At 44.3% G+C, this 21566-nt stretch overlaps 1 protein-coding gene across 4 annotated transcripts in view; it reads right to left on the bottom strand.

The window, feature by feature from the left end:
* Positions 1 to 1061: 1061 nt before the first annotated feature.
* Positions 1062 to 21566, bottom strand: part of DOCK7 (dedicator of cytokinesis 7) — a gene marked incomplete at both ends in the record, with an annotated part of 88447 nt that continues 67942 nt past the window's right edge. For 2 of the 4 annotated variants that reach the window (XM_079536162.1, XM_079536163.1), the window contains 20 exons: positions 1062 to 1104; positions 1578 to 1745; positions 2720 to 2826; positions 3675 to 3818; positions 4223 to 4459; positions 5178 to 5267; positions 6163 to 6288; positions 10703 to 10717; positions 11692 to 11823; positions 12491 to 12634; positions 13183 to 13375; positions 13887 to 13987; positions 14225 to 14383; positions 14783 to 14935; positions 15653 to 15787; positions 16458 to 16554; positions 18660 to 18756; positions 19484 to 19619; positions 20091 to 20273; positions 20844 to 20998. In XM_079536162.1, the coding sequence (XP_079392288.1) occupies positions 1062 to 1104; positions 1578 to 1745; positions 2720 to 2826; positions 3675 to 3818; positions 4223 to 4459; positions 5178 to 5267; positions 6163 to 6288; positions 10703 to 10717; positions 11692 to 11823; positions 12491 to 12634; positions 13183 to 13375; positions 13887 to 13987; positions 14225 to 14383; positions 14783 to 14935; positions 15653 to 15787; positions 16458 to 16554; positions 18660 to 18756; positions 19484 to 19619; positions 20091 to 20273; positions 20844 to 20998 (2615 nt within the window). Of the gene's footprint in view, positions 1105 to 1577; positions 1746 to 2719; positions 2827 to 3674; positions 3819 to 4222; positions 4460 to 5177; positions 5268 to 6162; positions 6298 to 10702; positions 10718 to 11691; positions 11824 to 12490; positions 12635 to 13182; positions 13376 to 13886; positions 13988 to 14224; positions 14384 to 14782; positions 14936 to 15652; positions 15788 to 16457; positions 16555 to 18207; positions 18226 to 18659; positions 18757 to 19483; positions 19620 to 20090; positions 20274 to 20843; positions 20999 to 21566 lie in introns of all 4 variants that reach the window. The other 2 variants (XM_079536160.1, XM_079536161.1) reach the window with 2 other exon arrangements.

Here is a 21566-nt window from a genome sequence, read left to right as displayed (position 1 = left end):
TGCTTCAATGCAGAGAGGATAAAAGACACCCAGACTGAGTGGCTGTAGGGTTGGTTCCAACTTTGAGATCAATTTCCTTGAAGTTCTGTGTCAGCCACCAAAATCACTGCCTTACAACAGATCCTTTCATCACACAATTAACAACGCGACGACTGCTGCCCATGTACGCTCGTGACTCACTTCATCTACTTTATCATTTTGTTCTTGTCTTGAAATTAGTTTTTAAACTGAAAAAGGGCCAGAAGAAGCAGCCTAACTGCAAGTTGCTGAGTTGAACTGCACACTGACACTACACTGCGTTACTGTAGTTGGACTTCTAGTTGGTGTGGGCAGTGATGGTGCTGGAATTCTCCTTCACTGCTACCAAGAGAGGTGCAGCACCAGCAAGGTGTGCCTTGATTCTGCTGATGGTGACAGCTGGAATTATTTCCCTTAGCAGCAATTTGTATTCAGTTACAAAGAAGAAAGGGCAGGAACAGCAGAACAATCACAGCTTGGATAAGAAGTGTTAGTAAAGACTTACCTCGTTCTGAAAAGCTTCCCCAAGGATGGTGAGCTCTGAAGTCCAATTCAGCACAGGGAATTAAAGTGTAAACATTCACATATTTAATAGTACCATCAAAATAACCATCATCACTACATTAAAAACTTCAAAAATGCATTTGCGTATGGTCCTAATATAAATTAAATATATGAACTAAAAGTAAATAAATTTAACATTAGAGAATGCTATTATAAATAAAGGTAAATGCGTTAAGTGTACCTTTGAGTCATAAAAATGCCTTAAAAAACAGGTAACTTTACAGCTTATCACCAATACTCTGGATACCACTTGGATTTTTTTCTCAAACATGGATAAAGTAAGTCTACATTTGACAATTCAGAATGATTTGTTTTGGCCACTGAACACTCTGATGGAGGAGGAGGTGTGTGGGAAGTCCAGGATGAAGTCCAAGTTTTATTTCACAATAAAACTTCTTTGATTCCCAGCGCTGATAACAAGGCTCTTTCTTTTCAAAACCTTACTTTTAAGTGCTTTTTTATTTTGGTTTTTAACTCGTTTAGATATCCATTTTGCGAAGGCTCATCCTGCTGAAGGAGTCTCTGAGGGAGAGAAAACACAACGATGAGCTTGTGTTTTTCAGGGTCAGATAAGAAGCCTCTTCAGATGAGAGATACATAATTATTTCCAGTGTTTTCTACAGGAGAAGCAGCACAAACCCCCTGCACTCCTTAAAGATTTGCTTGGAATATCCCTATCACACTCTTTCCAAATTTCTCTTTTTGCAACGCTTCTTTATCTTCCCCGTTGCTCTTTTCCTCTGACCAACACTTCCATGAGAAGCTCAGAACCAGGGCCGTGTTCTCCTAAGCCAACTGAGGAACAAAAGGGACCATAGCAAACACCACCTACCAGAACTGCCCGGAAAGGGACGTGCTCTGAGCTCAGGAAAGAAGGGGAAAAGGGACGGACTCAGCCAGAAGCCCCACATTAAGAACAGGTTTCACAAGAAGGTCAGACACCCCCTCTTCCCACCCTCCTTATCTCTGCAGAAAAAATAAAAGCAAATATCCACCTGTGGCATGTGACTGGCAACACGGCCTTATACAACTGCGGGATCTTCCTGTTTATCAGCGGCTGCAGGGCTTCCTTTAAGCGGTGGTAATTCCGCTCGAGCTCCCGCTGGTATTCCTTTTGGTCCGGGCCGATCAAGCTCTTGTTCTTGCGCAGAGCATCCTCACATCTGGAAAACAAAAGCCTGTGAAACTTGGGCACGTAAAAAAAGGACAGATTTGTTAATTTAATAACACAACAGCTTTCGTTTTCTACTTCTGGGATGACGCACAGTATCCTTTTCTATCTTGTCTTTCGGGTAATAAAGACTCAGCTAAAGCAGCTGACCTCCGTGGGGAAAGGAGAGGGTGTCACGTTTCCAGTTTCCATTTCTAGAGTGGAAACTCGGTTTTTATTTCTGTTTCATTCTCCAATTACATTTATCTTTGCTGAAGAGAAATGAAAAGCCCATCTCCACACAGCGCTTCCAGTCCGAGATTTAAAGACCTACTGTGAAGACAGACCTGAAAGATGTTCACTGGGAACTTCTACTGGAAAGACGTGATTTAAACAAAGGGCATGAAGAGAACTCTAACATCACCACCACCTATTATATATGGAAAAACTACATTGCCACTGATCTGTCTGCGCTGAACATTTCAATACGTATTCTTTTAATTCTTCAGTGCTTACAAAAGATACTGGCTTAAGACTGCAGTTTGCATTACTCAAGAGGAAAGTACAGAGGCCAGAATAATTCCTTGAGAGAATTCTGCCAACGTACTTCCACGTGGCTTGGACAAATTCACATCAGAAGGAAATCAGACCTCCTGGCCCTGCCAACCTGTGAGTTCATTTGTGCCAGTGTGGCTAGCTGTGTTCTGAAATGGGAACACTTGGTCACGACTGAGCTGTGATCACTAACTCCTTCCCAATATTCAGCAAAGCCAAATGACTTCAGCACTTGACCTGATGGAAGTCACGGACCAGCAGCACCAGAGAAACAGGGAGCCAAGTGGGAAGCTGAGGAATACAGCTGCGTATGGAAACCAGGCAGATGGTTACAACACAAGCACTCCTCTCCCAGACAGCCCCTGTGTTAGTGCTCCTGCCTGGCGCAGCAGTACTAAAGGCACCTGGCAGCTGGAAGAGAACACTCCATACCTTTTTGTGAAGTCTTTGAAACAGAGCCGTAGCTTGTTATGATGCCTGAAGAGCTTTGGGTCGTTGGGTATTTCTGATAAGAAAACTTGTGCAACTTCTAATGGTCCCTTTAGGAGCAGAGAGAAAAAGTAAGTTTCTCAGCGCTGTCACAGCCACTCACTGCAGACACTTCTTGCACACAGAAACATTTGTAAAATGCAGCATTATTTCCTCACAGCGTGCTTCTTAAAGAACTGCAGCTGGTAGATCTGGCATAAATCACCAGACATCATGACTGCTGCGTGGCTTTTAGGCATTTGTAAAAATAAAACTCCGCTTTTGGAAAACAGGGTGACAATGTGTGCAGATTCTGCATTTGTTTTCCCTTACAATGAATCCTGACAAACTCTGCAGAACTGACAACTAAGTTTAAACAATGCAGATGGAACCAAGTCCTTGCCAGCACTGTGAACTCGGCCCAGAACTTGAAACTCCAGCCTTGTTTTTCCCAGCTTGTTCCTTAGTGGAGGTTTACTCATATTCACTCAATTTTTCCTCCATGTTTCTCCACTCTTCGCTTCGCTTTCCACTTTGTTCAAAAACCACAGCAGGACACAATCCCACTTTCAAACACCAGTCCAGCTAACTGAAGGTGAAGCAATAAAATCTCATGTTTTTCTTTAAACAGGGGGAGGAGAAGCAGTCAGAAGTGACTGCAGATGCCAGGAAGGGACAGATAATGAGGGAGAAGGGCTATCTCTATCTACTCAGCCACTTCCCAGATCTAACCATGTTTTCAGGACTCTTAGTCAAATTGCGAAGTTACCCAGAATTGGTCTAGACTCATCAGTGATCTTGAACACATTCCATACACTGAATGGTAAAAAAAACCCACAGTAATTTGGAAATAAGGCCCAGTGCCTGAGCAGAGCGATACACAACCCCACTTGTCTCCAGTTCAGAAAACGGTTCTCACCTGATTCACTGTGGTACCTACTGATCCCTGTAGCACCATCTGCAGCATCTTTGGGTCTGCAGGGTCTTGGTGAGTTGCAAAAGCTAATTCTTGTGTTTTCTTCTGCATGTCCTCTATGGCAACTTCAATGGGTGTCAAAATGATCTAAGCAAGCAGCCAAAACACAGGACACTCGTTACGGTGGAGACAAGTGGCAGAGGACACCAACAGGACAGATATTGTGTGGCAGTATGAAGGGATGACAAGCATTGGAACTTGCTGCCCAGGGTGTGAGGTGGTCACTGTCCCTGGAGGTGTTCCAGAGCTGTGGGGTTGTGGCACTGAGGGACACAGTCAGTGGGCTGGGATTGGGCTGGATGATCTTAAAGACCTTTCCCAACCCAAATGGTTCTACAATTCTATCCATGACTCCGTGCGGCCCTGGGGTTTAACTAAATGATGTACCAAGGTACACCATGCAGGAGTTTCAGCAACATCTACTTCCCTTACTGTGTAATACTTCAAAGGAGAGCCGTGGGGATGTCTGCTGGGCAAAGTGCAGGCCTCACCTCCTCTTTGTGAATGACGTTTATCCTGGTTTTGATGTAAGGGAAAGCGTGGGACGTTGTCAGGATGGTTTTACGCTTGAACTGCTCGTGCAGCTCCCCGTGAGCTCGGCCATCCAGCGTGAAGGGCGTGCAGTACATGAAGCGCCGCAGGTTGTAGTTCTTGTCAAAGTAAGTTATTCTGTCCTTCATCTCATACGTGTCAAAGTAAGGCTCCACATAGGTAATCTGGATGTATGCCTGCAGGAAGGAATCCAGGTAAGCACAGAGATGAGATGACCTCTACTCCTTGCACTGCCATAGCCTGGTGTAACTCCTCTGCAGAACTAGGATTGCTCCTTGCCTTTACTCAGAAACATCACACTGATGTTGCTGGAGTGCCTGGTGAGTGCTCAGCACCTTCTGGACTAGATACAGCACTCTGCCCCTCTCCTCTGAAGCTCTTCACATGAAGTGTTTCCTCCCTTTCTCTGCAGATAATACCTTCTTCTAAACTGGAGTGTTAATTTCCTAGCCAAGCTCCCATTATTTCTGTTACGCCTAAAGGAGCTTAAAAGACATAGGACAAGAATGATAAAATGCTACAGCTGCAAAAAAAACAAAAAACAAACAAAAAAACCCTACAAGGCCAGTGAATGGAAAACTCCCTTCCTTCCTTCCTTGCATTTCATAGACATTACAGAGACAGGCAAATGCAGCCCGAGACTGCAGTGTCTCTTTGTCTCTTCACCTTCCCTTCTGCCAAGCCCACAGGACACATCACAGGGCAGGAAGGAAACGGCTCATTCTGCACTCCTTTGCTGGGAAGATTTTCCCCACCTCTCTTCTTTGAGACGTTCTCTAGCTCTCTTCATGGAAACATCACCTACTTGGTGAAATCCAGGGCAAGGATTTGGCCCACCATGTTCATGTACATTCGGGACCAGTTCTACTGCTGACTCTGTACTCGTGTTCTTACCTTGTTGGGATCTAGTTTACATTTGTCCACAGGATTTGAGTCCTTGATCACTTCAAGCACATCTTCACCAAACCGTTCTCCATAAAATCCCTACAATCAAGAGCAAATGCACTGAGATACAGCATCATAGGCATCCATCAAAGGTGGGGGTTGGAGAGACAAAGGGGGAGGTGAAGCTTCAAATGCCTTCAAGCGCATCTGCACCAGGGCTGAATGTGATCTGCTGAACCTAGGAGAATTCAATCAATCGCATTCCAGGGCCAACAGGAAACAAATGAGCCTAACACCCGGAAAGCCAAGAGAACTCGGGAGCCTTCCAACTGCACACACGTGCTGCAGGGCTTTGAACAGACCTCTGAGCTCACTGTGTGTCTGTGAGCTCAACTGAAAGCTGGGGTCAATGCAGGATCTGCTTGGAAATCAGGTGCCGCGTCAGAGCGCGGCTCTGCTGGGCCGGATGAATGGGTCTGAACTCAGCTCCGTGCGCCCAGACCTCAGATAACACTGCTGCTTTCAGTGCCATGTGACAGCAACTGAAGCATGAGCAACAACAGGAGAGCAGATCTATTCCAGCAACTAAACAGGGCCAGGTCTGAGGAACGAACTGGTGCTTACATTGGCACCCAAAGCCAAGGTAGATTTATGAGAGTTGCCTTCGCTTGCTCACAGCTGAAACAAACTTCAGACACCTGAGAAGCCCACTCTGGGGGCTCCGAAACTCAGCTTCTGTTAAGGGCACTGTCTCTAGGAGAAGAGGAACATAATGCAAAGGTGAGAGCAATGCTTTCCAACAGCTGGATTCTGACAGCATCTCAGCCTTTTTTCAAGCCTAAGTCATCCCACTGCACCAGACAGCTGATGAGAAATGCAAACACTGTGAAAAGCCACAGATCTTCAAGTGATCATAGCAGGTCTGCAGCACTCATGATTTGTGAATGACAGATGGAAAACAGATAAACTGCAGTTCACAGCGAGATCATCTCACCTCGAGCCTATGGGAAATCTCAGCTAACTTTGTTATCGCAGGCTCCTTGTAAACAAACTCTTGCTCATCCAGGTCTCCAAACTTGGTTCCATAGAAACCGACCCTGAAGTAGGTGCCAAACATCCTCTTTCCATCCTAGGTTTGGAGAAACAAAAGGTTGTTTCAGTGCGGGGACAAGCACAATCTAAGTGTGGCTGCAGGAGGGCTCCTGACGTTATGCAAACTCAAAAAAGAAATTAAAAATGAACCAAGAAAAAAACGGAAAGAAAGAAAGGAAAGAAAAACACACCTGGAACTCAGCATGAACACGCTTAGCAGCAGACACCGCAATGAAATTACAAACTAATGTGAGGTTATATGGATCAAGGATGACCATCAGCCCAACCCCGCAATGCCTTCTGCCACCCCAGGAGGAGCCTGAGGGCGTTGGATGTTGGGGAACAAAGGTGAGTTCCTACATTTGGGTATTACTTCAGGCCTGGCCCATAGCTGCCGACAGCCTGCAGCACGCAGGGAGGACACAGCACACAAACATCCCTGGAGATGCCCTTCAGGGCCCCACGATCCACCCTGAGCTAACTGCAGGGTTGGGCTGATGTCCATGTCCAGGGCACTCACACACGCACACACAGCAGTGCTGGAACAGCGCACGGCCCTGGGGGTGTCACAGCCTCCTAGGGACTGACTGCCAGGATGGAGGGAGGGCCAAAGTCACTCCTGCTGAAAGCAGATGCAATTCACTGTGTCATGTACCTGCTTCCTTTTGAGCCAGTGGTGAATTTGGCCCAGAAATGCAACAAAAAGAAGAGAAACAGAAAGATTTTTGCTGGAAAGGAACAAAGAAAATCTGATTAACAGAAAGAGGAAAAACACTTTAAAAATAAACCACACCTCTAATCTTGTTAAAACAATTCACTCCGCATGCACAAACCAGAAATGCTTTTCAGCAAGAAACTGTGAGATGTTCACCTTTACTCTCGTGAGAACGTGTGTGCACAGCGCTCTGGTTTGGGTTCAGAGAGCAGCTGTGGTGTCCTGGCTGCTGCACATGAGTCTTATCTGCTATTTATTTCTTATTTTTGCTACGGCAAAACTGATCTATTGTGATGATGGTGAACACAATCTATGGAAGGCAAGGAGTGTAAATAAGGATATCTCAGGAGAGCTCTGAAGCACTGCCATGGTGAGGTGCTGGCCTGAAGAACACGGTGGGCAATGCTTGTTTTTGGGGTGAAGCTGCTGCCTGCCCCATGCTACAGAGGGCAGAGCTCAGCTGTGCCCAGCTCTGACCAGAACTGACCAGGATTTGGCCCTGTCTTTGGGCATGTGAGGTTTGGGGTACAAAGCATTTGCAGAACCTGGTCCCTACAAGGTAGGAGCCGCACAGCCATCTGCACATCACTTCTTATAGCTGGTGGACGTTGCCATAAAAATATCAATAAGAGGGGAAGAAAACGCTGTCTATTATCAGCTCTAATTAATAAGTGGTTCTGGTAGCATTTACTAAATACATAAAATAAGAGCCATGTGGGACTGGGAAGTCCAGGGGCTGGGAAGCCAGGTGAGATCCAGCTCCCAGTGCACGCTCCATCACCATGAAGTCCAGCTGCACCAAATTTCCCCTATCAATCCAGTTGCTGACATTCAGTTATCATGAGGACCTCATGGAGAAGGAGCACTGGTTGGCCCAGGTGGGACAGAGCATCTCCACCACACAGCCCTGAGCCATCAGCCACGGGCTGAGCAGTGACGGCTCCCCAGCAAAGGAAGCACCAAACCCTTTGTGCTGCCCTCCACAAGGTTTTGTAGGAGTGTCTTTGGAGTGAAAGGGTCTGCAGCGGGAGGAGTGGAGCAGGAACGCCTCCATCCTCTTTGTAGAGGCAGTTTCCCAGTCTGAGGCCATGTCTGGCAATCTCAGCATGGAAACACTCCTCAGGTGAGCGAAGGCCCACAGGCTATTCCCTGCCCCTTGGGGACACTCAATAGCTGTGAGCCCCACGGGATGAGGAGAGCTCAGTTTCTTGCCTGGAGTTAACAGGAGACGGCTCTGCAAACCTCACTAGGTTGAAATTTAGCTTACACCAAAGTCTCTGGAATAACAGTACTGAAATGGAAACGTGTCACTTAAAAATACTCCATGGTCTTGTTTCTGAAAAGAGCTAAAATGCAGATACGAGGGAGAAAATATTAAAAGCATTTTATCTCCTATTATTTTTTGAAAAATAATAGGTCCTGGGGAGGAGAAGAGAATGAAGGTGAACACTGAATAGCCATCACAGAACCGGCAGAGCAGATAACAGCCATCATGACATATGAAGGTTCATGATTTGTTATTATGCATGGTAAATACCTTTCAAAATTGCTGGGAATCAAGTTTGAGTTATCTCTTGCATACACACAAAAAGCTTTGCCAACAAGATCCGAAAGAATCCAACACTGGAGTTCTGCTCTGCTTTCTCCACCAGCAGAGCTGCAGCTGCCTGCAGGCAGAGCCAGCCCCAAATATGCATGAGGGAAAGTGACTCCTTCATACACACTGTGCAGAATGCAAAATCCAACCATTTCTACCAAAGAAAGCATTCTCTTTTCTTGCCCAATTTCACCCAAGGTCCTTTGCAGCATTGCCAACTATTGCAACTCTTTCAATATGCATTTTTCAATACTTTTTTGTTTCTGGAGTGCTGCTGTTCGAGGCAACATCACTTTGTATGCTGAAAAAAAACAAGCAAACAAACAAAAAAAAAACCCACAAAAAAGGGATTCGATATTTATAAAACCAAGAGCAGAGCAGAAGAACCCACCACTCCAAAGGCATTGGTGCCACGTGGGACACTGAGGCCTATAGTTGGCAATGCTGCTTTTCCTGGGACACATGGGGTGTACCCTGCTGTTGGCATAGCTTGTTGCTACAATGAAACTGGGATTTCCACAGAGAAAAACAAAAAATAAAAAGGGGGTGGGGAGGGGAAGAGGGAAGGAGGAAGCAAAAAAAAAAAACAAACAAATCCACAAGTAGGAACTTACCACAACAGACAATAGTAAGAGTGGGGAGGAGGGTCAGCAACCAGGGCGATAGAGGAGAAAACAGAAAGTATTTAATTAGGGAAATTCCAAAAAACAAACAAGCAGCAAATTGGCAGCAAATAAACTTTAAAATTAAAAAAAAAAAAAAAAAAGGGTGAGCATCAATCGAGGTATTTAAAAATAAGGGAAAAAAAAGGAAAAAAAAACATGCAACAAATCTGAAAGCTACGAAGCACAAAGATCAGAAAAGTGTGGCAATGAAAGAGCACGATGACAGACGAGAACATAAACCATGGGTGTCTTTTACCATGCAATAAAACATGACTGAGTGATGTTAGAACCATAACCAATGACAGAATTTTCTTCAGGGGTCGATTTAGGGGCAGACTAATCAAGATAGATGCTCACAGGCCTTCACGTGCATTGGCTATTGGATGTGGATGGTTGACATTCCCGTGATGTACTCCAAGTCTCACCTGCTGGGACTTCTCACAGGAGCAAGCAAATGATTTACAGGGCCAGTCCTTCAATAGCAGGGGCTATTTTTAAGCTACTGAATTTCACTTCTTGCTGGGCCACAATTGAAAACCATCTTTGAGACATCATCAGCCCAAATTATTTGTCACACAAGTCAACGAAACTTTGATCTTGGCCCCAGATCAGACAGTGTGGGCTTAAACGCTCTCCTGTGATGGAAGGTTGGGGTGAGATGGCTCACACTGAGTCGCCTGATTCACAGAAAAGCAGAGACTAACCGGACAGCTGAAGTCTATGTGAATAATGCAACACTCATGAACCATTCAAAGTTTCTTCTGTGACTTCTTGACACTCGTGTACCAACTGTGTCAGCTGGGCTGGGCCCTCACTGATCCAACCCGTCTGTGCTGGGTGCAGCACCAGATGAAGCTGACTGCTATGCTTGTTTCTAAGCCAACATGTGGTTCTCATGGTGTATCGCTGCAGAAATGGGAACAACCAGCCCCTACAAAAATGGAAGCAGCAAAACTGACTCCAGTTAACACAACTGAGCTGTTTTACTGCCAGATACAGCTACATAACAAATGGATTGTTCTTAAACGAACAGAACAAAGGAGCCTCTTGTCTGAGATACAGTTTGCACATGCGATAAACCAGTTTTGTATTCCAGTACCTCTGAGCACTATTGCTTAAATCGACCCCTGTGGGTGGGGTGAAAATATGGCATGAAGGGATGTTGATGCTGATGAAAAGAAATATAAACAAATTATAAAAACAAACTAGTGATGATACAGTGGCTCATTCACCAAAGAACCTCATTAGTGGAATACATCAGCATCCATGCACTACCTACAGCTTCTTATGAAGAATTTCCTACTACGACCACGATCGGTTTATTGGTATTTCTTTGGTTAATGAATTCAGTTTTAACAGCAGACAGCAACAGAAATACCCACAACTAGCACATGTGGGCAAGCATTGGCGTGAGTCATCTGATAAATCTATTAGTGTTCTTTACTAACTAAATGGAGTTACCTACCTCCCAGCCAGTACTCTGTGTAATAAAAAGTAAAAAGCGCATGTCACAGAAACAAAAAAAAAAGTCCAAAGGCCAAAACATGACCATCAATGTAAGGCAGCATAAACTTGAAATGGTTTCAATGATTTTAAGACATCATGCAACCGAAACAGACTTCTCTGGCCCAGAATGACGCCCAATGATTGCTCCTTATTGGTTCATTCAACCTCACAAACCTGGCAGTGCCAGAACATGGGAAACAACCAGGCCCTCAGCTGCTGAAGACCAGCTGGAAGTTGATGCACTGATTGACATCCACTGTTAGCATAAGGGTAAGTATACCAACAGACAACAGTGCACCAAGCAGCCCACAGCCAGAAAGCTGGCAGGGGTGGGGGCTCAGAGTAGCACTGGCACTTACTGCCCACGCCTGCCTGCAATGAAGGCATGCACCCATCAAGTATCTCCTAGAGGCTTCTAGAAAGTTGCCAAGTGCTCTCATCCCCTGCTTAGCTGAGGTCTGCTGGGCTTTGTGAAGGCTGGTGAAGTCTGATGTCTCCCATCAAATGCTCAGCACCTACGCTGGTGGGTTTTGCACCAAGTTTAAAAAGGTTCTTTCAACAGCTTAGCTACCATTCTAACAGGCAAATAAAACTCCCAACATTCCTCTGCGTTACCTACCAGGCTAGAGGCAAGAAACAGTGGTTCTCCCAGAAACAGAGCATGCAAAATACATTTTAAAACAACATCTGAAAGAATTAACTGGCACGCGATTGGAACTTTTTAATGCTTGGATAATTCTGAAGTCACAATAAAACTTGGTATGCAATGTTCTCCTAAGTTTCTTAAGTCAAATACACACAGAGAGAAAACTCCAGTTAGTGATCCTTGCATTTACTGCAGATCACCATTTGGCAGTTCTTGTGTAATCTATCAAAATGTTTTTTTCCTTAACAGGTAGTTTTCACTTGACCACAATTCACACTGCAGCTGAAAATCCAAATCATTACCTGGTGGACGATCTTGCTAAAAGCTTCTTGGAGTTTACCATGAATAGTGGATAGCTTCTTGGCATCTCTGTTAGCTTCATGAATAGGAATAAGGACTTTGTAAACCTCATTAACTGCTTCATACATGCCAGCCTAAAAAAACAAGGGCCATCAGATTGCTCCATCAGTTCAGCAGCAAGAATGATACACACTCCCAGCATTTACATTTTAAGACTGCAAAATAAAAAGGTGGCTCACACACCAAAAGGCACTGTGATGTAATCAGCACCTTTCCCTTACAATATAGCTATGTCTCTAATGGAGATGATCGATGTAAAGAGACAACACACCGTGCAACTTAGCCAGCCTGCTACAGCACATCTCTTTGCTCCAGAGTTACTGCTGCTTGTACTTAAACCCACTGAATATTTCATACTGTGTTGTCGGATATAATTCATTGTTTTCACTTGTTTCTGATGGATACACTACCACCAGCTCACTAACACTGCTCACATAAAGCTCTCAGCCTACCCACTTTGAATAGGAAGAAAAACAGTATGGCCTTTATCTGCCACTGTGAGCTCCAAAATGTGCAGTGTTGAAATGAAAGATGCTAGGAAACCAAAAAGCCCTTTGCTCCCCGACCCCGCTCGCTGCAGTTCACTTGAGAGGGCAAACTGAGCTGTCTTGAGCAGCTCAAACTCCCAATGCTCCACATGAATTAAGCAGTTACAACAGAGCTACACAGTTTCACTGAGAAAACATTTCCCATTCTTTTGCCCAGGAGAAGGAGAGAGAGAAAGAAATTCAAGTCTTCTACCATGGAGAAAGATGCTGCAGCCTGCTCCAGCAATCCCACCAGACCAGCTTCTGTGAAATACTTTCCAGAACAGATACCTTCTTCATCTGGTGACACAACATCGTCAGAAACTGCTGACTCTTCCAAAACATTAGAAGATATGTTCTATGGAGACACAACACAGGTAAAAAATTGTGCTCAATTTCAATGACATTCAACACTTTGAAAGCTTGATGATTTCAATCGAATCCTACAATGTTCAAAGCAGCAGCTGTTACGTGCTTTTTGTTTCATCTCCTTCTAAAACAACAGGATACTTCAGCACATGGTTGAGCTGATTGGAGTGGCCCATGTGTTCACAGCTGTGTGCTTGTTTGCTCTGCTCAGCGTTGCCCTGCCTAATGTGAGTCACAACAACCCCTCCATAAGTTGCTTCGGAACAACTGCACTCACTTCACAGTGACTGGACTAAACAGATGGTAAAGAATTACAACTTATATGAAGAAATAACCTCAATTGGATTCATTCAGCCTACAGATGAGAGGCTCAGGGGAATCAAGCCGTGTTCAAGCATAAAGATTATTTTCAGAACTTGCTATGATGCATTCTCCTCAAAATAAACTGAGTGAATGCAGTGTGAACGTCTAAACATAGGAATATCTGTCAGCAGCAGTGACAAAACCCCAAAATACACTACAGAAGATAACCTCTACCTGAAATGTAACGCATCCTACAGGGAGGTATTTTCGGTCCTCGAGCATGCTCAGATACTCAGCCACCAAGGCTGCAGAGTGGACCAAACACTGTGCTGACTCTGCATGATTGCTCCTCTCTGAGTGCTTTCCAGCCATGTTCTGTAACCAGGTCAAGCGCAGGTCAGGGGAATTCTGATAGCCCTTTGCAATCCTAGTTAAAAATAGGGAAAAAAAAGAGAGAGAAAAAAAACACACACACAAAAACTCTGCAATTAGTATGCAGTCATTTCTGTTTAAGCAACAATCACTTCACAGATTTCTTAGCTAGCTACTGGTGGGCGAGCAACTGGATCAAGCTAGTGATGGCTCACTGCTTCTAAGGGTGACTGCTGAAGCTCTTGACTAAATTTCATATTTCAGACTAGAACTGCAGCGTCACTGCTCCAAAACGATGCTCTGTAAGGGCTCAAATGGACAACATCTGAGTTCAAAACCAAAGAGCAATTACCTGTGTTTATATTAGGTGACGTGTGAATCACAGGAAGCAGTGCAAAACAAGCTTAAGTTAAAAGTAAAATGATTGCCAAATGCATGATCAAGATTCACAGCAACACAATACTCAGTGCTCTAAATACAGAAGTGCCCTAAGTACTAAGATTCTTCAAACACCAGCTGGACACTGACATCTACTGTCCCTGCTGTGCAATGGGTATGGACTCTACCTGTACATCAGGTCAATTAGCATTTCTGGATCTTCCTGGTGCTCCTTCATTTTAACTGTGTCAGAGAGGATCATGTGCAGGTTGAACACTAGATCTTGGACCTGTAAAAAATACACTGCTGTAATGAAGTAGCAATGGGAATCAAGCTACTTACTGCTATGCCAGGGCCACAGCTGCTCTGAGCCTCTGTGTGGTTACCTCACTGTCAGAATTAACCAAGGATCTGGGTTTGGTGTACTCAGGTCACAAAAAAAAGTATGAACCTCCTTCGAGGAATGCATGCAAATATTCCACGCTGGAAATAAACTAAATGCCACTTATTCCTGTGGTTCTTTTACCTGATCAGGAAATGTTGTCTCTCTGAGTTCCAGATCTTCTTCAGCATATGTTAAAATAGTCTTCAAGGAACGTCGTAAAAATTCCTCATTGAAATTCTGGGATGTCCCCACCAGGGATGAGAGAGACATAGTCACCTGCATTTTCACTCTGGCAAAGTTCTGCAACAGAGAAACTGTATTTCAACAACCTGCCAATATTGTGCACTCACTGTTATCAGAGTCAGTGAATCCCTCCAGTTCTGCTGCTCAGCCTTGGTGAGCACTTTGTGACAGACAGGCACGTGGGTACTTGCAAAATACCAGCTGGAGGAGCTGAAGCTGAGAACTTTCTTAGCACTTTGAAGCACATGTGAGTTAGTAAACCTAAGATCTAATTAGAAATTAGTAACATCTGGAGGAAAACAAAAATCCCAGTATTTCTAATTCATTTTCATGCTTGTCTAGCTGATAAGCCCTCTAACAGCCTTTCTTTCACATGAATGAATACACAGTGCTCCATCCAGAGGTCCCCAACCAGTTCCCATATAATAACCTAATGAAGTGCAGCAGGACACTCACATTCCCAATCTCAAAGTTTTGCCTCATCAGAAGGTAAAGTGAGGCACTCGCGTGTGACCGTATTGTGCTGATGCTGCTGCTACAGTGTCTCAGGAGCCTCAGGCACAGATCTGCACACTGCTCCGTCTCCTCTTCAAACAGCAGCTCAGGGAACTGGAAAAACAGCATATGAGAAAACTACTGCCTGGACGGACAGAAACAAGCACTCAGACGTAAAGGCCACGATGATCCTATCAAGCAATAATACATCAAGCATACATCAGCATTAGAGGAAGTTCAATCCCCTCAAAGCTTCCTTTGAGGGGAATTGTGCTGGTTTGAATCACTTCACTTTTACAGTTAGAGAGATGCAGAATCACTGGTAACACTGGAAGACATTTTACCTACTATTCATTTTACCTACTCCACCACTCCTTCCTTGCTCCTGCATATACACCTTTCGATTGATTCACACTGATTCCAAAAACTCAGGCTTAAACCTTTGGGCTATTACCAGTACATATGCAGAATCATAGTTTAAATTATGGTACAAGTAAAAAAAAAAAAAATCAATTTTAAGCAAGATTCATCCTTAATTTCAGCTGTTCCTTGCGCTGCCTGCTGGCTAAGTACATCTGCTAGCCTCACCATACTCACTCCTCGTGAACTGCACCTTTGTGCACAGCTATAAAACCCAAACTGCATAAAAAGAGTGCCCCAATCACAAAAACCATTCAGGTTTTATCCATCCCGAGACCCCATTTCCTGAAAATTAGTCCTGCACAAAACAATAAATGCTTGGTGAAGTGACAACGATATGAAGGGAAAAAAACAGCCCCATCCTCCATCTGCACTGCTCAGGATATATTACAGCATCTGCAGAGAATTCACCTTTGAGACCAAAGCTCTCTGTGTGGCGAAGCAGTGTTGGAGATAAAGTGCACTTTGGTTGCAGGCCATGCTGTGCAGAAGCACCTTCAGCACCCCGCCGAGGATGCTCTCTTTGGACTCCGTCACAGAAACAGTCTGCAGGCAAAAGAAAACCAAGGGTCATACGAGCACAAGCAAACCTCCTGGGGGAGCTGTAATAACTCTGCTGAAAACCCCTTTGGCACGGAAAAACTGCCCACTTTGCTGAGCCTGTGGAACAGTCGCATTTCTGAATCGGCTCCAGGTGATGGAAATCTGACCCGTGAGCTGAAGGAGATGGAATGACACAAAACTGCCGTGTGTCCATGCTCACTAGTGGGTAAAGGGGAAACAGACAGATTTTGTACCACAGCAAGGAGCCTGGAGGCATTCCTGCACTGTGCCACTGTGTACAAACACAAGAGACCGACCTGGAACTGAATGACTGGAGGCAAATTTGGGAAGGAACCAGAGGAGTTGGTTGTAATAGGGCAATACTAGCCAATTTTCACTGTTCATTAATAGAGTTTTAAAAACAAATACTTCTTACACTACAAAAAAGGAACAATTTTCAAAAACCCTGAAGAAAGCTACAGTACTTAAAAACCATACTGTAAAGGGCTGAGGATGAGGAGAGGCATTACAATCCTTCCTGCTGCAGCAGTAGACCTGAACAGTTCTGACAGTGTTCAGGCAGTTAGAATGGCAGGAAGGCTCTATTTAATGAACTGCTGCCAGGCCAGCTGATCCTAATGGTATCACATCTCTTTTCTTCTACCATCCTTACCTGTACAACTATCTCTAGTGTATCCAAAATAATTAGATTTGCTTCTGTTGCAAGATTTCCATCAATAAGTGCTTCATGTTCTATCTCTGCTCGTGATCTATTCGGAGAAAAGAAAGCAATAAAATTACCTTCTGTTTAAGAAGTAAACCCAATATTATTCTCCACTTGAAAATATTTCCTCATTGGCAGGAACCCCTTGATTACAATGCACATACTTATTGCTGGACAACACAACGATCCTTGAATGTATCCATTAAGAGGACAGGAAGACTTGCTTTTTTTACATATACAAACTTACAGGTGATTTACGTTCATCATGCTCAGGAGAGATCACACTACTTCTGACACTTCATTTGCTCTCCCAGGAAGACAACAGGCATTTAGAATCAAAGTCCAACTCAAACTGGTTTAGTAGCATTGTAAGGCATGCAACAGCGAAACCAGGAATAGAATGAATGGTTTCATGTTGTAGGCTATGGACACACGGTGGTGCTACACGAGCTGGTATTTATGCACTTTGTTCCCAGCAGTCAGACTAGTTGCAGGGCAGAGTGCACAGTGTGCAGATGTGATTTCTGCCCTCTTATGCTACATTACGTTACAGTTTTTGAAGAATATCTTCCATGCCACGAATAAAAAACCCACACAACTTTGCTGTTTAATACCAGGCACTCACTTCCCTCAAAAGGCTGACAAAGTTCATATCCCCACTCACAGCAGAGGTCTCAGGAATTCAGCAGAAACCACCTCAATTCAGTGACAGGAGCTGCACTTGGCAAAGCCCCAGTGCTACATCTAAAGGGCCCAGCTACAGCTTGCCCGACTCAGGTGCTATCTCTGACAGATTCAAGCCAGGCCAAATGGCACTGAAGGCATGATGCAGAGTACTGACAAAATCCAAACAGAGCACACATCAAGGAGGATGGAGCTGACTTGGTTGACAGTGTTCCTGGAACCTGTATTGCAGCAACACTCCTGTGCCACACAGCTTCCCATGGGAGCTGGGTCATACACTCATTGTCTACTCCTCAGTCTCCAGAACATGAAGGCTTGGCGCCTCATCCTTCTGGGCCAAAGAGAGAGGCCCAGCCCCTGTGTCAGTAGTGAAAGGATGAATTCTGCAGGCCAAACTTTAATCCAGTAAAAGTGCCCATGGCTCGAGTTGAACCATGGTGAAATTTATACCTACATTGCTTCGTGAGGAGGTTTAAAAGACACTGTTGATCTGGCTTTCCTGATGCCTCAGCCAGACTGCAGTCCTGGACAAGAAGCCACTACCTGACATAACAAGAGATCTACACTTCTGTGTTGGACAAAATAATGATAAACTGTAAAGATGTACTTTCAAATCCAAGAAGTATCTCTATGTCCTTGTGGGTAAAATTTGGCCTGACTTCCATCCAGGCTGAGGACCTGGCTCCTCAGTTTCTTCAGAGCTTCACTTGGGCTGAGATTACTTTCCTAGGATTAGGAACAATTCCAGACTGCAGACTGCAATTTGAGGAAACAGAAAACATGCACTGCAAAGCTCAAACACAACTCCTGAGCCTTCCAAATTAAACCACACTGGGAGAGGGAATTATAAAGGAAATGGGTGTAATAAGCAAGAGGAGCTCATTCCAACCAGTTGCACACACACGCACACACACACTGAAAACTTCTGCCAAGCATCACAAACAAGGCTGTGATGATTGAATCTGCAGATGTATAAATGGCAATTTATAAGAACTGCACACCAACACTACAGTACCTGGCTGGTTTGTGGCTTCTAAAAGCACAGCACATGTGGAAAAACAATCAAAGTGATGGATTAGGGAAGGAAAGGAAAGTGAGCTTTGACAACTCCAGAATGCTCTTATGTAATAAAGGAAATATGACATGGGATATATATGCTATCTGTGAATACTGTTCATGAATCTTCTCTCTAAATTACAGCTTACTACAGGATTTTTAGAAGGCCATGGATTGTATTAGTCTTGTTAAATCTCTTTTAAAAATACAGAGAAAGTAAGGAATGGTGGAAAATAAGAGTTAAAACAGGGCAGTGTCAGGCAAAAATCTATTTGTACATTGCCAGACCTGCTCCAGTGGAGGGCTCAAACAGGCTAAGTGGACTGCTGCCACTGACCATCACTGGTGAGAGACCCTGCATTCCCACAGGCACTGTGACATGGTTAAAATAGAAGAATAAGGCAGAGTTACTTGTCAAGCTTCTCCGTGTTTTGACGCCAGTGAGTCATATCCTTTCTCCATCTCAAATTCTCTTGACTTCCAAAAGCGCTCCCAGAAGGACTTCTCTCTGTAGGATAATATTAAAATAATAGTAGCCATTTAATTTTTATTTTTTTTTTTTTTTAAGTAGCAACTCTACGTTGTTAACAAGCAACAGGTGACAGCAAGCTATAACTTATTCCTTAGATCCAATGCTGTGGCACTCAGACCCAAGCTGTCTATATGGTGTCTCACTAAGTGCCATGAGAGGTAACTTGACTTGCAGTCATTTTCACCCAAGTACTGAGTACAGACTGAGCCAACTGAGACAGACTGCTGAGAGGTAACTATCAGGGTTGCTGAGAAGCAACTTCTTTGGACTATTCAGGAGCCTAGGTTTAGCAATCCTCAGCAGTCTGACACTACTGTTTGTCAGCTGAAAACAGTGATGTCTTCAGGATGGTGCTGAGATCCCATTTCCTGCTTCACAGGCTATCTGTCTTTATTGCCACTGCTGGAAGGGCAGGGAAATTTCATCACACAGCATCCCAGATAAGAGATAAAGGCAATCAGGTCAGATTTAGGAGGGAAAAAAAAAGTACAAAGGTCCCTAACTCTGTGAAATGACTCATTAATTATGTCTCTAAAATATTTATTCAATGTAGCCCACTGTGAGTGACTCACATGTACCAGGAAGCCTCCAGCAGAGTAGGAGACTGAACCCAGTTGATTCTTGTCCTAATCCCTGGGCCATGTAGGGAAGGGAGTAGCAGCTTTTGAAAAATATGTAGAGTGCAGAAGACGTCTTTACTCACCTAACTGCCCTCTGCTTCTTCGGACCATTTCCTGCCTTGCTCCTATGCTTCCCAAAATAGCCTCTTCAAGCTTGGCTCTCATGTCTTTTGACTTCTTGAACGTCAGACTGTTCATTCTTTCAAACACTTTCTTGCCCTGCAAGTTTCAAATGATAGTGAGGGAAGAGACTTTCAATTTGGATTATTTATTAAGTGCAACAACTCAAATCAACTTCATTCCTGTATGAAGAGAGAAAGAAAGGAACATAGCTTTAGTTGCTAACTAGATAATCTACCCAGATCCGGCAACACTTCAAAAAGCTCTCTTATTGTTGGGAGCAAGCAAAATGACCAAGAGATATTTCCTTTGCCTTGCTGCAGTTCCCAGATGAGTGGCAAGCAACACAAGCTACATAAAAAATGAAAGGAGACAGAAACACTTACATGACTGAAAAGTAAACATGGAAGAAGGCCAGAGGCTGTACAGAGAAGTGCTTAGCCATGGGATTTAGATTACAGGAAATACTGAGAGAACAGGAAATGCCTTTCTGGAATTGTACAAAGGATGGGAGTGTTACATTTCTCTGCGAGCCTTAGAAGAAACTCCAGGAGGTTTAAATACCAGTACCTTGTATTCAAAACAGGATACGCAAAGATAAAGCAAATCCAGCAGGCGATTGAGCTGCAGCACTGACAGGTCTGTGAACCACTTCTGTAAGACACTTTCATCTGCATTCTTGAGCACCCACAAGAGACAGATCAGGAGGCTGCGGCTGGACTCTGTTGAGAAGGTGGAGTGCTGCCTGCCGCTCTAGAACAGATAGGACAAGACATCTGTCACATTGGATTTCACATCCAAAAATGCTTCAGTCACCACTGAAAGGATTTCCATAAGGTGCTACTCTGGCCTAAATAAATGCCAGGTAGGAACAGAAGTGAACAGGGAGAAATGGAAGGGTCTGCTAGAACTGAGGAGATTCCCTTTCCTGTGCAGAGAACAAGGGAAATGGCCCATTTACATCTTCAGCTAGGTAAGACTTGGATGTGGTAGGAATTTTTGCTTAGAACTTATAACAACCATTGTAATTCAAAGAGCTTTTATGCAATTGTTTCAGAAAGAGAGAATCTTTATCAGAAAATTCTTACATATTCTAAGGTTTGTTGATTCTCATCCCTGCCTGACACTTATAACCCCAATGAGACAGGTACAACAACATTCAGTAGTGATTTGTTCCCTTGTCTTTCACCCTCTACAACACCCAGCCATAAACTGATACGAGTTTCTGCTGCTCACTGATCAGCCCTACATGGCGTGCACGTGTAAATATTTGCTTATTGACACAGGGTGAGGGTCAAGGAATAGGCAGAAATAGCTTTGTACCGATGAGGTGAGTAGAAAACTGCTGGGCCTGGTGAGCTGAGGGACCGATGTTCCTGCAATGGCCATGGCAACTGTCTGGCTTATCATGCTTCCACTCTCGCCTTCATAATCATCAGCAGTGACGCAGCTCGGCCTCCCTCGCTGATTGTGACTCTCTGCCAGAAACACACACATCCTAGTTAATCCCCAAACTCAACACTTTAATCCCCAAACTCAACCCCAGCCTCCCTCCACAGTGCTTGTTTCACTGAACCATCTAGGAAGGCAAACTGAGAAACATCACACCCACTGATAGGGTCCTGCAAGTAAACAAGGCTTACTATTATTTGGGATTATGCAAGGCTAAGACAGTAACAGTTTTTAAAAGCAATCTATACAACCTCAATATCTAGAACACTTTTGAAAATAGACTTTTCACTCCTTTGAAGTCCCAACACCACAACTTTACTTTTTGCTTTACTGTGCCATTAAACTCAAAGGATGGCAAGGACTCCAAATCCCAAACTGCTCCAGACCAGATCACCTGCCCTGAGCTGACACATCTCACCTCTGCTTCTCTGCAGGACACACCTGAAATGACCTGCTGATAGAGTACACACAGAAAGGAAGTAGAGGAACTCTGCTCCTTCTTTTTAACCTTTGAAAGATTGAGGGGTCCGGGCTTGTTTAGTTAGGAGAAGAGAAAGCTCCAGGGAGACTCACTGTGGCCTTCCAATACTTGAA

This window comes from Tetrao urogallus, assembly GCF_951394365.1.
Source record: "Tetrao urogallus genome assembly, chromosome: 5".
In the NCBI taxonomy this organism is placed as follows: Eukaryota; Metazoa; Chordata; class Aves; order Galliformes; family Phasianidae; genus Tetrao; species Tetrao urogallus.
This window is presented reverse-complemented; position numbering and strand designations above follow the sequence as displayed.